The 15,510-nt window shown below is 35.0% G+C and overlaps 1 protein-coding gene across 2 annotated transcripts in view; it reads left to right on the top strand.

The window, feature by feature from the left end:
* CATSPER3 (cation channel sperm associated 3) overlaps nucleotides 1–870 on the top strand; it is a 62,908-nt gene extending 62,038 nt beyond the window's left edge. For both annotated transcript variants that reach the window (XM_031953026.1, XM_031953025.1), the window contains one exon: nucleotides 646–870. In XM_031953026.1, coding sequence (XP_031808886.1) covers nucleotides 646–751 — 106 coding nt within the window. In that variant the 3' untranslated portion in view covers nucleotides 752–870. The remainder of the gene's footprint in view (nucleotides 1–645) is intronic.
* Nucleotides 871–15,510: the final 14,640 nt, after the last annotated feature.

The raw sequence follows: 15,510 nt of genomic DNA, 5'->3' as shown, positions 1-15,510 counted from the left end.
TCCTGGAGACCCTAGTGGGCTTGTTCTTTAGTGGACTCCTTATATAAACTCTCTTAAAGGTGTGAATTCTAAAGGTGTGAACTAAGTACATAAGCATTGTCTCTATCATTTCCAGTGACTTAGCACCTTGTTTCAAGTTCTGGCCCATAACAAGCACCTACTGTATGCCAGGCACTGTGCTAAAGTTTTATAAATATTATTTCATTTGATCTCACAATAACCCTGGGAGGCAGGTGCTATTATAATCCTCATTTTATGGTTGAGGAAACTGTCATACTGATGTCAAGTTCAGTTCTCTATTCACTGTGCCACCTACCTATGAACACCTACTATGTATGCCTAGTTCTCTGCTTATCTACACTGTGGAAAAACAGACATTACCTCCAACCTCAGAGGAAGATCAATCTAACCAGAAGATACTAACCTGACATCATAGCAGTCAACAAAAATAATTCCAGGCAGTGAATAGTGAGTGTCTCATGAGTGGGGATTAAATTTGTGAAGGGCAAGAGGAAGAAGAGTTTCTGGAAATCAAACTTCTTGACATAGAAAATTTCTAATGAGTGAGCCTGGGATTTGGACAAACTCAGGGAACTTTTCTTGTAGGTTTGATGACCAGTCCTTACCACATCCTTCTCATTGCAGGCTCCAAGAACTCTATTATGAAATGGTGAATGTTTTGAATCAGATGCTAGAAGACAAACCGGTCAAGAAACATTCAGTCTCATCTGAGAAATCCGGTGAATATTAGGCATGCTTCGTGGTGGTGCTACTGGATCTGAGGTCCAATCTAGCTCCTGCCAGGCCTGAGGCGCAGAAAAATAGGGCAGTTCTAGGAAGTTCCCATTGAATAAATAAAACTCAACCAAATCCAAATAGATGTTTCTTTCCTTAAATTATTGTCTTTCCTTTTGCTGATAAATAACCTAAGACAGGACCTTTTCTATAGAAAAAGAGTAATTAAAACTGGAAGGGATGTTAGCATCCTTTTAGTACAATTCATTCATTTTATAAATGAGCAAAATAAGCCTACTAGAAGGAGATGGTTTTGCCCAAGGTCAAGGGTACAAGGATAATTAAGTAATAGAGTATGGATTTAAAGTTGGGCTCTCTAATTCCAAATTAAATATCCTTTCCATTAGATCAAAACTACCTGCTAAATTTAAATTGCTTTATAGATAAGTCATGGTTCATTTTTTAGCCCATCTTTGACTCTCTCACAGTAGGTATTTACAGACTGCTTGGAATGTGGAGTGTTCCTTGACCCTATGGGGCTGCTTCCTTTTTTTTTTTTTTAATGTAACTTTTATTTAACTTTTTAAAAATTCATTTTTTTCTCTCTCTCACTTTTTTTCTATCTTAATTTATGGTAAACAAAAACAAACCATTGTCTTTTTTTTGAGTGACAATTGAGATTAAGTAGCTTGCCCAAAGTCATATAGTTTAGAAGTATCAAGTGTCTGAGGCCAGATTTGACCTCAGGTTCTCCAAACTTGGAAGCCTGCACTTTAAAACTGCACCATCTAGCTGCCCTAAAAACAAATCTTTGTAACAAATATTCATAGTCAAAACAAATTCATGACCAAAAATACATATCTTGTTTTTCATATTGAGTCCACCAGTTTCTTCCAGGAGAAGAGTGATATGCTATAATAATCCTCTGGAATTATAGTTGATCATTGCATTGATCAGAGTTCCAAAGTCTTTTAAAATTATTTGTCTGTACATCTGTAAATCAAATGCTGGCTCTCTATCTACTATACCATACTGCTTCTCATAACAAGATTTATTTAAAATAATTTAAAATAAAGCCTGGGAGAGGCTCTGGAGAATTCATAGAATGGATCAACTGATTGATCAGCCAAGGTGGCAGATTAAGAAGAATAGCCAATAGTCAACAGCCTTGCCTCAATCCAACTACAAATATTTAAAAAGTGTAATAAATTGAGTCTTGATTGGAGAACTTAAGACAAAAATAACAGTGAGTCATGTTTCTAGCCTAGATTTGAATAGAAGGATAGATAGAGAGGTCTTTGGACATCGAGAACAGTGTATAACAAGAAGGTTGCTAGGCAGAATATTTTAGCACAAAAATTGAGAGAAGGCCCACTTGACAAAAGTGCACCAGGGTAGTAACAGATCTAACTCAGAGGGGCCTGACAGTGTACAGATAGAAGAAAGAGGTGCCAACAAATAAGTCTGTGGTTTATATCCTAGAGCTGGGTCAGAAATAGTGTAGACTGAGGAAGAGTTCTGCTAGAGGTGGAGAACTAGACAAACTATTATGAACCCTTACCTATGTATTGAGTAAGAAATAAGTACAGAAGAAAGCAGTAACTGTGTGGATCTGTCCCTTGGAACTGAGTGAGATCTTAAATCCAATTTCTAGCTCAGGCTAAAAACTGCAGTAGAATAACCAGGGTGGGAAGCACAGATCAAAAAGCAGTCTTCAGTCTAGTCACTGAGTCTGCAGAACTTTCTATTTGGTTGACAGTGGCTAAATCCAGCAGCAGTGGAACAGCAGTCCTTAGTTGTCTTGCTCTGACCTGAAGCCAGATCAGGAATTTGTACATCTTGGACTAAGAGGTCAAAACTTAATTTGATCTCGTCAGAATTAGGAGATTCTGCTCTGAGAACATTGAAAGCTTTCAGGTTATCAGTCTGAGCTCCCTTTGAGACCCTTTAATAACATAGTATTCAAGACACTCAAGAGAGCAGCAGCATGACAAAAGAGAGAAAAAAAAACGGGATTATTTCTCTCTAGAAATGCACAAAGCTTAGCCTTAAAATTCTAAAGTCAGGAAGTAGGCCTGGAAAAATGAGCAAATAATAAAGAATTCATTTTTAAGAACTACAATGGAGAATAGGGACTTAAGAAACAAAACCAGAAAAGAATGATTCCAAACCTCTGTAAGCAAAATCTCAAAGAAAAAAATGCAGCTTGGGCACAATTTAAACTAGAATTTTTATAGTAAATTGATGAGGTTTGGCGCAGGGCAGAGAGTTATGGGAACCCCTTCTGGTAGGCACAGGTCCTTTGTAAAAGAATTTAGGAACCTGAAAAGTTAGATTGGCAAAAAGAAGTTTATTGGCACTGAGAAGTCAGCTTTTTCTAAGAGGCTAACTTCCTCAGTGGCAAGGTCCTGACAGAAAAGTAAAGGTCTAGCAGAGGAGTCCTGGCAGAGAGATAAAGAAGGGTTAACGCTGAGAAAAAGGGCAGGGATCCTCGCAGGTAGCTATGCCAAGGAGAGGTCCCTTGGCCTGGCATGTTTCTGCTTTGGGCCTCTGCTAAGAATTGAGGGAGCAGAAACCTATTTTATCTTGGCTGGGAGCTGAGGGCAATTTGAGTTGAAATCAGAATGAAATCTTCTAATTGAATAGATTTCCAGTTGAATGAGTGTCCCTGGACTAATCTTCAACTCAGTAGAGGGCAGAGGGTGTAACAGAATGAAACTACTTATCTTGATTCCCTGGGGCGGGTCTTTCTCAGGGGAGAGCTTCTCTGAGAGTTCAAGGAATAATTCTCCCCTTCAAGGAGTTTCTCAAGTGTTTATTCCAAAGTCAGGACAGTTTCAGAGTTCCCCCCATCAAAATGAAGCTTGGATTAAATAATTATTTCATAAATAAAATGAGAGTACTAGAGGAAAGACATAGAAATTAAAAGTGCTAGAGGAAATAATTGGAAAATAAATGAAAACCATGGAGAAATTGGAAAGAGAATAAACAATTTAGTACTTTCCCATCCAACTCTGTTTCTCTGGACTTCATCATCTTTATTATGATTCAGAATCACATCAATGATCATACTTCATCCCTATTCTTTTTTCCCTTGGGGTCCTTACTTCCTCTGATTGGAGAGAATGGAGGGTGGAGAGCAGAAATCTTCTCCCAAATTCTTCATTGATGACAGGGGCCCAAGGCATCCATCTTATTATTTCTCACCTGTTTGCATTCCTTTGGACTTCATAATGGCACCTGCTCTAGGTACCATTCTATCTTTCCCTGCTTTTTGGCTTCCTTTTTATGTGTTGTCTTCTCCCTTTAGTTTGTGAGCTTCTTAAAGTCAAGTCTATTTTTGCTTCTCTTTATATACCCAGCACTTAACACAGTGACTGGCGCCATAGGCTTTTAATAACTATTTACTGATTGACTGGCATGGAGTACAAAAAGATTCCTTGAAAATTAACCAAATTAATTATAAGAATAAGAAGCATTACAACAAAGTAAAAAATATTGAAAAGTTAGAATAAAATTTAAGATGTCTTATGAAAAAAGTTCTTAAATAAAAAGTTATAAACCATTAACAAATATAGGAAATAGTATTATAAATCACAAACAATAAGAAATACAAATCAAAACAACCCAATGATTTCACCTCACACTCTACAGATTGACAAAGATATAACAAAAGATGGAAATGATTAAAGTTGATAGAACTGTGGGAAGATAGGCAAACTGGTATATTGTTAATGGACCTGTGAATCAGTGCAATCATTCTGGAGAACTATGTAAATAAAATAACTAAACTTTATATACTTTGACACAGATTCAATTACTGGGATTATACCTCAAGGATATAAAGACAGTGCCCATATACATAAAAAATATTTATAATAGCACTTTTTGTAATAGCAGAGAATTGTAAAAGTGAGTGCCTATCAGATGGGGAAACAGTGGCTCAAAGAGGGTAATTTACTTAATATCATAGAAGTAAAGTTTAATTGGAGGGGGGAGGAGATAGAGCCTTTGAACCCAAATACTTTGACCCTTTGTTTTGCAGATAAGAAACTGAAGCCTTGAGAGAACTCATGTCCTCTGATTTTTGACACTTCCAACACACTTTTTGCCTTTGTGGCCCATTTACCCAGACAAAACCCAATTTCAAAGCCAGATTTTTAGACTCAAAACCTAGCTGTCTCCTTTATGACACCATGCTACTGTCTCATTGCATTATAAATCAAACCCTACATACAATGGTAAAAATGGGTTGTGACAAAGACCTTCAAATACTTTGTCAAACAATATCACCATTGGCCAGAGAGCTCCTTTATTAGTTGACATTAGCAGCCCAATTAGCAAGAGAATCAGAGAGGAAAATCAGGACAACCAGGTATATTCAATGGAACTGATATTAATTTCAATAAGAAAAGAACTTTGACAGGAATGGGGAAAAATGAAGGACAGTGAGAGAAAAAGAATAGTTCTTCATCCCAGAGGTGGTTTCTATACTCTTAAATTTGCATTGGAGTGACCCCTACCTAGGGGTTCCCAGCAGAGACCCTGTGCTTTCTCTGTCCTTATGAGAACACTCATTTTTTTAAAATACTTTTTTATTTTCCATTTATATGTAAAGACCGTTTTCAACATTCATTTTTATAAGATTTTGAGTTTCAAATTTTCTTTTTTCCCTTCTTCTCTGACCTCCCCTTTCCCCAAGATAGCAAGCAATTTAATATAATTTATACATGTACAATCATTTTAAACATATTTCTATATTAGTTATGTTGTAAAAGAAAAATGAGAACAAAAGAAGAAAACCACAAAAAAGAAAAAGCAAACTAATAAATAAAAGGTGAAACTAGTATGCTTCGATCCACATTCAGTGTCCACAGTTCTCTCTGGATGCAGATGGAATTTTCCATCCCTCATTTTTTAGAATTATCTTGCATCAATGTATAGCTGAGAAGAGCTAAGTCTATATAGCTGATCATCATATAATCTTGCTGTTACTGTATATAACAATATGTTCTCTTGGTTCTGCTCACTTCACTCAGTATCAGCTCACATAAGTCTTTTCAGGCTTTTCTGAAATTGGCCTATTCATGATTTATAGAACAATAATATTCCATTTCATTCATATACCATAACTTATTCAGCCATTCACCAATTGATTGGCATCTTCCCAATTCCCAATTCCTTGCCATCACAAAAAGCTACAAGCATTTTTGCCCTTTGGGCATAGGAGACCACTTGTTTCTACAGCTATTACCTCTACTCTTCTATCTGCTACCCAGCTGCTTCAGCCTAATTTCTAACTCTTTGTGACTGGGTTGTGATTGTGGGTTCACAGTTGTGAATTATTTCTCCTTAAGATCCACTGAGGCTTCAGAAGTGATATCCTGGACATCAGAGTAAAGTTCCATCCTACTCTTCCAGAGTGTTTTGATCTGGCTGGAAACTGAGCAGGAAAGGGAGCTCAGGTTAAGCAGAGGGTATTACAGTCCCTACTCGTTTAGGAGATTTTTGTGAGTGTTAGCAGAAGTCCTCATAAAAAGCCTTGGAGAAATCAGCGACATCAGTTCTCTTTCCCCTTAATTTTAATGATCCCATTTGTAATAATTTCATGTTTTATGAGAAACACTTCCTACAACATCTTCATCCAAATGAAAACACATTTGATTCTATCAGCTGTTCTGAGCCTGCTATTTGAGACAAGACAACTTCAAACTCCCCACTGTTTAAAATCTCAGAAGAAGTGCTAGATGTAGGGTAGGTGAAAGGCTGGGGCTGATGATCGCTTTATAACTTGAAAGAACCACAGAAATCATCTAGTCCAATTGCTTCTTGCTTCAGAAAGGGCCAAATGAGTCCAAATGAGTTCACATTCCCTATGGGAAGGGAATGTTTAAGCAGATAAAGATCTAGAGTTGAAAGAGACCCTTTCATTGTTTCAGTTGAGGACCTACAGACCTAAGGACTTTAAAAGTGACTTGTCCAAGGTGACACACATCATCTAGAGCCATATGAACTTAGAATCTGACACCAAAAAGAGTACTTTTTCTACTATTTCACATTGCCTCTGTTTCTTGCCTAGAGAATTTTATCATTAATGATAAATTCTTTCCTATAGACAAGATGGGGATGAAGGAGTATGTTTTTGGTTGTATTCCTGCCAAATATCTTTAAGTAGCAGAGATAAGACTAGCTTGAAAGTTCTAGGTTTGAGTTTTTGACATGGAATTTGTACAATATTGAACATGTCATATATTCTTGTCATTTATGCTAGCCTAGGAATGTGGAGACAAGGCAGAAATTCTGAGGTAGTACCAGACAGCAAATAAAGGCAATTCAATCTACAAACAGCTGGATAAGCAAGATTCTAGACTATAGGAATGGAATCATCAGAACAAGAGCATATTCCAAGCAGTTTGCAGGCCATCAGAGGCCCAGGAAGGGCAAAGGGCATTAGGAAGACATGATGACAGGGGTCAGAGTATGGGAAAAGGTGACAGAAATCTGGATCGATGGTCAATCAATTCAATGGACATTTATTTAAGTAGTTACTGTGTGTAGAGTATGGTGCTGAGTGCTGAGGGAGATATCAGTTTTAGATAAAATACATTTCCTTCCCCCTATAGAATTGCTATAAGGTGAATCAATATGTGATAAATTCATTAGGAAGAGACAGTACAAAATACTAGTTAGTCAATGAGAACCATGTCATTACTGACTTGTGGATTTAGGAAAGGCTTCATGGAGGAGTTGGCATTGGATATGTGGTATAAAGGATGAGTTTCGACAGACAACAGAACAGGAAAGGTCACTAAACAAATAAATAAGCATGATAATGAGGCAAAGTGAAACTTCTTATACTCTTCTGGTTGGAGAGGGGGCCAAATATAGGATATGGACAGTCTAAAGGTTCATAGAACACAGTAAGCAAGTAAATTTACCTAGAAAGAAACATTGGACCAATTCTTAAAAAGGTGAAATTCAATAATGATTAAAAAAAAATCCATTATACCAGTACCAGATGGGGAAGGAGTTAGTCTACTAGGTTAATTCATCAAAGCTGAGGGTTTGAGTGGTTTGCAAAAGATTAATGGGATACAGTAGCCAAGAAAGCAAATGGAAATATAAGATGAATAAGATAGCTATAAAGTTGGAGCACATTCTGAGTAGTTGATTGAGTTTTGGGCACCCCATTGATAAGCTGAAGAGCATTCAGGATACTAAAGACACTTTAATATATGCCATTTTAGAAGCAATTGAAGGACTGGGGTTGTTTAGTCTAGAAAAAAGAAGGTTCAGTGCGGGGTCATAATAAGAGTTACAAGTATTTGAAAGGTTAATATGTAGAACAGGAATTGTTTTTATTGTATCTGACCCCAGGGTAGAGAATTTAGAGCTACAAATAGGAAAATCTCATTTTGGTGCAAGGAGAATCTTCCAAACAATTTAAGCTGTCCAAAAGTGGAATGACCTACCCTCTATTGGAGGTCTTTAAACAGGTCAGATGACCACTTATTGGATTTGTTGAAGAGGGCATTTTTATTTTAGGGACAGCTGGACTAGAGATCTCAGAGGTCCCTTCCAACTCTGTGCTTTTGACAAATGGAGAATGGGAACTCTCAGTAACAGCTGTCAGATACCACCTCATAAAAAAGGCAAAATTCTTCCTGTTTATAAATTAGTTTATAGTTTACAAAATATTTTCCACAAAACAGCCTTGTAGGGTAGGTAGGGCAAGTGTTTTTTAGCCTACTTTGTGTATGAAGAAATTGACATTCCAGAGAACTCAACTAATTTCCCAAGGTTTGTGAGTGGCACAGAGAACTCAACTAATTTCCCAAGGTTTTGTGAGTTAAGCTCTTTGTGGTTGCTGTTGAGACTCTTCAATTGTGTCTGACTCTTCGTCATTTAAGATTTTCTTAGCAAAGATCCTGAAGTGATTTTCAATTTCCTTCTCCAGATCATTTTACAGATAAGGAAATTGAGGCAAGCAAGTTTAAGTGACTTGTTCAGGATCACAATACAGATTTGGACTCAGGAAGATCAACTGGAAGATAGTTCAACTCTTTATCCACTATGCTACCTTGCTGCCCACACTCTCCTTTTTGCTATGTTTATCTTTTTATTCATCTCTGACTATTATGTCTCATAATAGCTATTCCAAAACTAAAGTTTTTCCCTTCTCTATCTCTGTCTCTGTCTCTGTCTCTGTCTCTGTCTCTGTCTCTCTCATATCAGTGCTTACATTTTAATGGAGAAAAAAACAGGTATACATAGAAGTAAATAATAAACATACACAGGGAAGCTGGATGACACATTAGATAGAGCACAGGGCTTGTAGTGAGGAAAACCTGAGTTTAAATCCAACTTCAGATACTTAGTAGCTGTGTGACTCTGGGTTAGCATTTGATCCTGTTTGTCTTTGCCTTCCTCATTTGTAAAATGAATTCTCCTATTTAATATTTTTCAAACTATTTCAATATCTTTGCCTTGGTACAGCAAATGGTTCAACATCAGAAACTGATATAATTTTATCAGTGGAAAATATTAAACAAAAAGTATTTTATCTGCTTTCCCACTGAACCCTTGAGGCTTTTCAATATAACTTGCAACTTCTATGTATGTTGTTTCTCCCATTAGAATGTGAGCTCTCCAAAGGCAGAAACTTCCTTGTTTTTCTATTTGAAATTCCATGTCTCTGCACATAGTAGGCACTTATTTAATGTGTTTGACTTAATTAAGAGGCACTCTAGGAGCGATAACTTTCTTTCCTGGGTCTTTGATAGCTATATCTTTAGCAATTACAGGAGTTACATTTCTATAGAATTTGCTTTCTAGCATGGTGTAAGTAGGAGTAACATGCATAGAAACACAACTGAATCCCTGAGAAATGATGAAATTACTGAGAGATGGCACAGACTGAAGAGAGCCATATACAAAACCTTGAGGTCCACACACAATTTAGAAGGTAGTACATGGATAATGAACTAGCAAAGGAGACAAAAGGAAGAGTAAGACAAGTGGAAGAACTAAAAATAATGGAAAAACTTTTTAGAGGAGAAAATATTGAGGAGAGGATAGCCTCAACAATATCACATAGTGCAGAAAGATCAAGGAGGATGAAGACTGAGAAAAGATAATCAGATCAGTCAATTAAGAGATTATTGGTTAGTTAGTTAATTAACTTTTAATTTAACACTATGTTCCAGGCACTGTGCTAAGGTCTGGAACTACAAATACAAATAAAATACAGTCTCTACACTCAAGGAACTTATAATCAAATGGGGGAATTTTGAAGATATGTTTTAGTTCAATGAGCCTGGAAGCCAGACTATTAAAACTTGAAATGTATATGAGAGTTGAAGAAGTGAAGGCTATAAGTATAGACATGAAAAAGAAGAAACATAGAAGAACTGCTTTAAAGTATAGTAAAGTTTTTTTAAAAAAAGGTTTTTAAAGGGGGATACCTCACCATATTTTATGCAGCAGAGAAGAAAACACCAGATAGGAAGAGAATGAAAACTAGACAGCAGATAACTGCAATAGGGAGAGATAGGAGGGAATGAGATCAAGAGTCCATATAGTGGAATTGGTTTTGTGGGGAAGAGTTCTTTATTAGTTACTGGAGTAAAGAAGGTAATGTCAGATGAGTGTGAGATGAGAAGGAAAAAGAGAAGAGCTTAACGTTTAATGATATTGATTGAATGGTCCCAAAGGTATCCTCTTGCTTTGATACTCTCCTGGCTACAAAATCTGGATTCTGGAATGCCAAAATGTCAAGATACTCTCCTGACTGTCAAAATTCTTAAGATCAGAGGGCCCAATTCCTTAACTTAAAATGGAAAAGAATGAATGCAAAGGGACAAGAATAGACTCCTGTATCGAGGAATCACATAGACTTGACAGTATTATCTTTGTCTCCAAAAAGGCACTTTCTGCAAAGAGAAAAATTACTAGAGCCAAGTCAAGAAAATGAGACAAGAGAGATGATGGAAGTTGATTAAGCTCTTTTGGATGCTTCTACAGCCTGGGACCAATTACAGAAGATTTACATAGATTTCAGTCTTTCTAAGATGTTTGTATTTTGAATTTCCTGATATCAGGTTTCTCCAACTTCTTCATTAGAGACACTTGGAATATACTAGTCTTCCTTCTCACAATGTTTCTCCTCCATTAGAATGTAAATTCTTTGAGTATAAGGACCAAGTTTTTTGCCTTGCACTTGGCTCAGTGCTTACATAGCACATAGCAAGCAATTAATAAATAATAATATAAATAATAAAATAAATAATAAAAAATTGATTGATTCATTGATTGAAACAAACTTCAGATGACCTTGGAAGGAGGTATGAACCAAATTATTGCCTATTAATTAATTTATTTTCACTTTAAAAATGATATGAATTTATGTAAGATCTTATTCTTTGTTTTGTATTTTTAATTTCATCCATATTTTTATGTTATGTTTTTACTTATAACCAATAAAATTTGGGAGATCATCAATTAATTTATGTAAGTATTTGAAAGAGACTAATTATAAGAACAATTGACCCCAGAGAAGAATTGAGAAAATATGCCTCCATCCCTTTTTGCATAGGATAGTAGACTATGAGTACCGTGTATTATATAGATTATTTGATGTAGTTTTATGGAACTGATTTTTCCCTTTTTTAATATTTTATTTACAAGGCACAGCTGACCAGAGAAGAGAAAGTGACACAAACACACACACACATACACACATATGAAAAAATAAATATGAATATGAAGGTAATATAAAAACAATAGATTCAATTAAATAAGATGATTTTATTTTTAAAAATAATAATACATTTTTAAAAATTTAAAAATATGTCCAAAAGGAGGTGTACTGGTGAGGTGGTAAGATGAAAGAATGGCCAACAAATGATCTTTATGTTCCCTTTGTAATATTTCAAAGTCATGAAAATATAAAGAATGCTTCAGCAGCTGGTGGTGCAATGAAGAGAATGTAGAACCTGGGGTTAGCAAGACCTGCATTCAAATCCAGCTTCAGACACTTATTAGCTGTGTTAACCTACATAAATCACTTAGTCTCTTTTGCCTCAGTTTCCTCATCTATAAAATAGCATCTACCTCTCAGAGTCGTTGTGAGGATCAAATGAGATTAAATTTGTACAGCACTTAGCACAGCATTTGGCATGTAGTAAGTGCTATGTAAATGTTAGCCTTTATTATGTTGGGTGGACCCCAGATATGGGAGGAAATGGGCAAGAATCTAGCAGAATAAGCTTACAAGATCACCCCTTACAAGGGGTTGTGATCTTTATTTTTGGAGAAACTATGTAGTTGAATAAGATCCACCCAAGTATTTGAATATTAAAGATATAGATCTACAATCTTTTATTCAGCCTTATTTTTGTGTAAATCAGGGATCAAAAACATATTTCTCACATTATTGGAAGCTTGCCATCTTTATATGTCTCAAAACAGTTACTTGTTACCTTTCCTTGAAGGAACTCATTCTTCTAGTAGGCAGATCCATATTGGATATATTATCCATAGTTAAGTATATTATTATTTAATCTTCATTACAACCCTATTGTTATTTGGTCGTGTTTGATTCTTTGTGACCTCATTTGGGGCTTTCTTGGTGAAGATTCTGAAGTGACTTGTTATTTTCTTCTCCAGCTCACTTTTAAGAAATAGAGGCAAACAGGATTAATGACTTGCTCAGGGTCACACAGTTTGAAATAGTCTGAGGCTACTTTTGAAAATTATTTCTTTCAGCACTGTTGTAATCTATCATTTCATGTCTGGGAGATTGTATAGAAAATGATTGATGCCTGAATTAGAAGTCATTCTATGAGTAATATGAAAAGTTAAAGAGCAAAAACTTAGTGGTTTATTTTATTTTATTGAGAGGGAGAGGGAAACATTCAATACTTTCCTTCTCTTGGACATGAAGCAGGTTGAAGTTCAAGGGAGAGTCGCCTGTAGCTAGTGGACTCGTAGCAGCAATGGTCCCTATAGGTTCACAGCAATGATAATATGTGTTTGCCTAAACAAGACCTTGGCTGCTTATTTATTTTGCTTTTGTTCCCTTCCTTAAGCAATGATCAGAGTGATCTTGAGAAAAGAACATTTTAAATTTTGATAACTGACTCATGAGTTTAAGCAGTTTTTCATTCCTGGAATGCTATCCATACTCATGTCTACCATATGGCTTCATTCAAGACTTAGCTAAAGTCTCACCTTCTGCAAGAATTTTGTCCAAATCCATCTTGATGTTAATGCCATCCTTCTGAGATTTTCTCTAATCCTTTATATATTTTATATGTACATAGTTGTCAGCATGTTTTCTCCCCCGTTAGAACGGGAATTTCTGGAGGTCAGGGATTCTTTTTGCCTTTCTTTGCATTTTTGGAGCTTAGCATGATGCCTGGCATATAACAAGCATTTAATAAAAGACCTGTTGACTTGACTGACTTCACTTGACTTAGGGGGTATGATATAGATGATGATCTGGTAAAGGAGATTGAGAATAAATGATTAAACAGACATCAAGAGAACCCAGAGAAGAGAGAGTTTTTATGAGTGAAGTATGGTCAACAATGTCCAGTGATAAAAAAGAGCAAGGATGAGGATTGAAAAAGTCCATTAGATTTGACAATTATGAGATTGTTGATAATTTTTAATAGAATAGCTTCAGCTGAATGAAGAAGTCAGATGCCAAAATGGCAGAGGGTTTAGAAGAGAATGAGAAGAGAGAAATAAAGGTAATGTATTCAAATAGATTTTCCATGAGTTTGGTTGGGAAAGAGAAGAAAGATATAGGAGAATAGCTTGAGGGGTGCAGGAGGCTTTGGCATAGTAGTTACTTAATGTTTTCTGAATAGATGAATAATTAATAGTACTAATATTACATCTATGCACATAGAAACATAATTTATTGTTGAATTTATTTTTCAGATATAGTTATCATAGGAAGAGGGACTGAACCATGACTGAAAAGTGAGTACCTAGTGACTAAAGTTCCTCTACCACTGCATATTTACTCCATAATTTAGAATCTTAGAAAGGTACTCAGGGTACTGAGAAGTAAAATGACTCATTCAGTATCACACAGCCAATGTGTAGCAGAGACCAGATTTGAATCCAGTTCTTCCTGTCCTTGGGGCCAGTTCTCTATCTATAATTCCAGTTTCATTCATAAAATACCATGGAAAAAGAATATAATAAATATTTACTATATTTATATTTTCAGATGAGAAGAGTTACTTTCTAAGGTTCCTAATTGTTGGAACAGTTCTTTTACTTTTTCTATGGCATCAAACTGCTTTATTTCTTTCATGTGTGAGATGACATATTGGATTTAGAAAAGTAACAATTCAATAATTCACATTTCTAAGGACAGCCACATGGCACAATGAATAGAGCACCGGCCCTGGAGTCAGGAGGACCTGAGTTCAAATGTGGCCTCAGACACTAGCTGTGTGACCCTGGACAAGTCACTGAAGCCATACTGCCTCACAAAACAAAACAACAAATCTTCCCTAGATGGCAAGTAATCCAATATATATTAAACAAAACATGGATAAACTTGCATGAAATAGTGAAGAGCAAAATGAACAGAACCAACAAAATGTATACAATAACAGCAATATGGCTTTAAGAATGACTTTAAGGAAATAAATCATTTTGACTATTACAAATATCCAAGGTAACTATAAAGGACATAGGAAGAAAGATGCTATCTGCAGTCAGACAAAGAACTGATATATAGCAGTAGGTATAGAATAATTTCACACATAATACATATAAATGTACATACATGCATATATATAAAAATATGTATATAGCATTAATATTTACGTGCACATTTTATACATGCACAAATATTTATGTATACACCCATACATATATGTACATATGCACATATAGCCATACATATTCATAAAAGCATACCTACTTACATATATGTATTTATGTGGATCACATGTATATTTATATATGTATACATATTCACATATGCATGCTTCTCTGTATATATGTATTTATATAGGTATGTATGTGTATATGTATATTTAATGTATTTACACATACATGTATACATATATGTATTTATATGTGTATATAAAGATATATGTAGGCATATGTATGTAGGCATATAGCTTTATATAAACGCATGTATGTCTAGATGTACATGTACATTATGGTCATACATGTGTACACATGTCCAGGTGTATTTATATGTGCAGGTTTATGTGTATTTATATTTATATGTACATTTAATGCATTTAAATATATATGTATATTTATATAGGCATATAATGTGTATATATAAGTATGTACATACTTAGATATGCATATGTATTTATATATGTATGTATATTTATATTTATTCATATAAGGCCTTTTTACACACAGATTTATATGTGTATGTATATTATAGTATACTTAATGCATTCATATATGCATCTATACTTATCATGTATGTATATCTATGTATTTATATATGCATGTATATCTAAATGCACATATACATTCATACATGTATATGTATTCATGTATAGGCATATTTATATGCACACATGCATTCATATATGCATGTTTATATGTATTTATGTATATGTATTCACACATATACATATATTTACATGTGCATTTGATGTATTTATATATTTTTTTATGTATATAATGTCTATATAAGTATATGTGTATTTATATATGTATGTATATCTACATGGACAAATATATTTACATGTTTTCATAAGTGCATACACATGTATTTATATA

This window comes from Sarcophilus harrisii, chromosome 2 (assembly GCF_902635505.1).
Source record: "Sarcophilus harrisii chromosome 2, mSarHar1.11, whole genome shotgun sequence".
Classification (NCBI taxonomy): Eukaryota; Metazoa; Chordata; class Mammalia; order Dasyuromorphia; family Dasyuridae; genus Sarcophilus; species Sarcophilus harrisii.
Note: the sequence above shows the minus strand (reverse complement) of the source record. Positions and strands in the feature narration are given on the sequence as shown.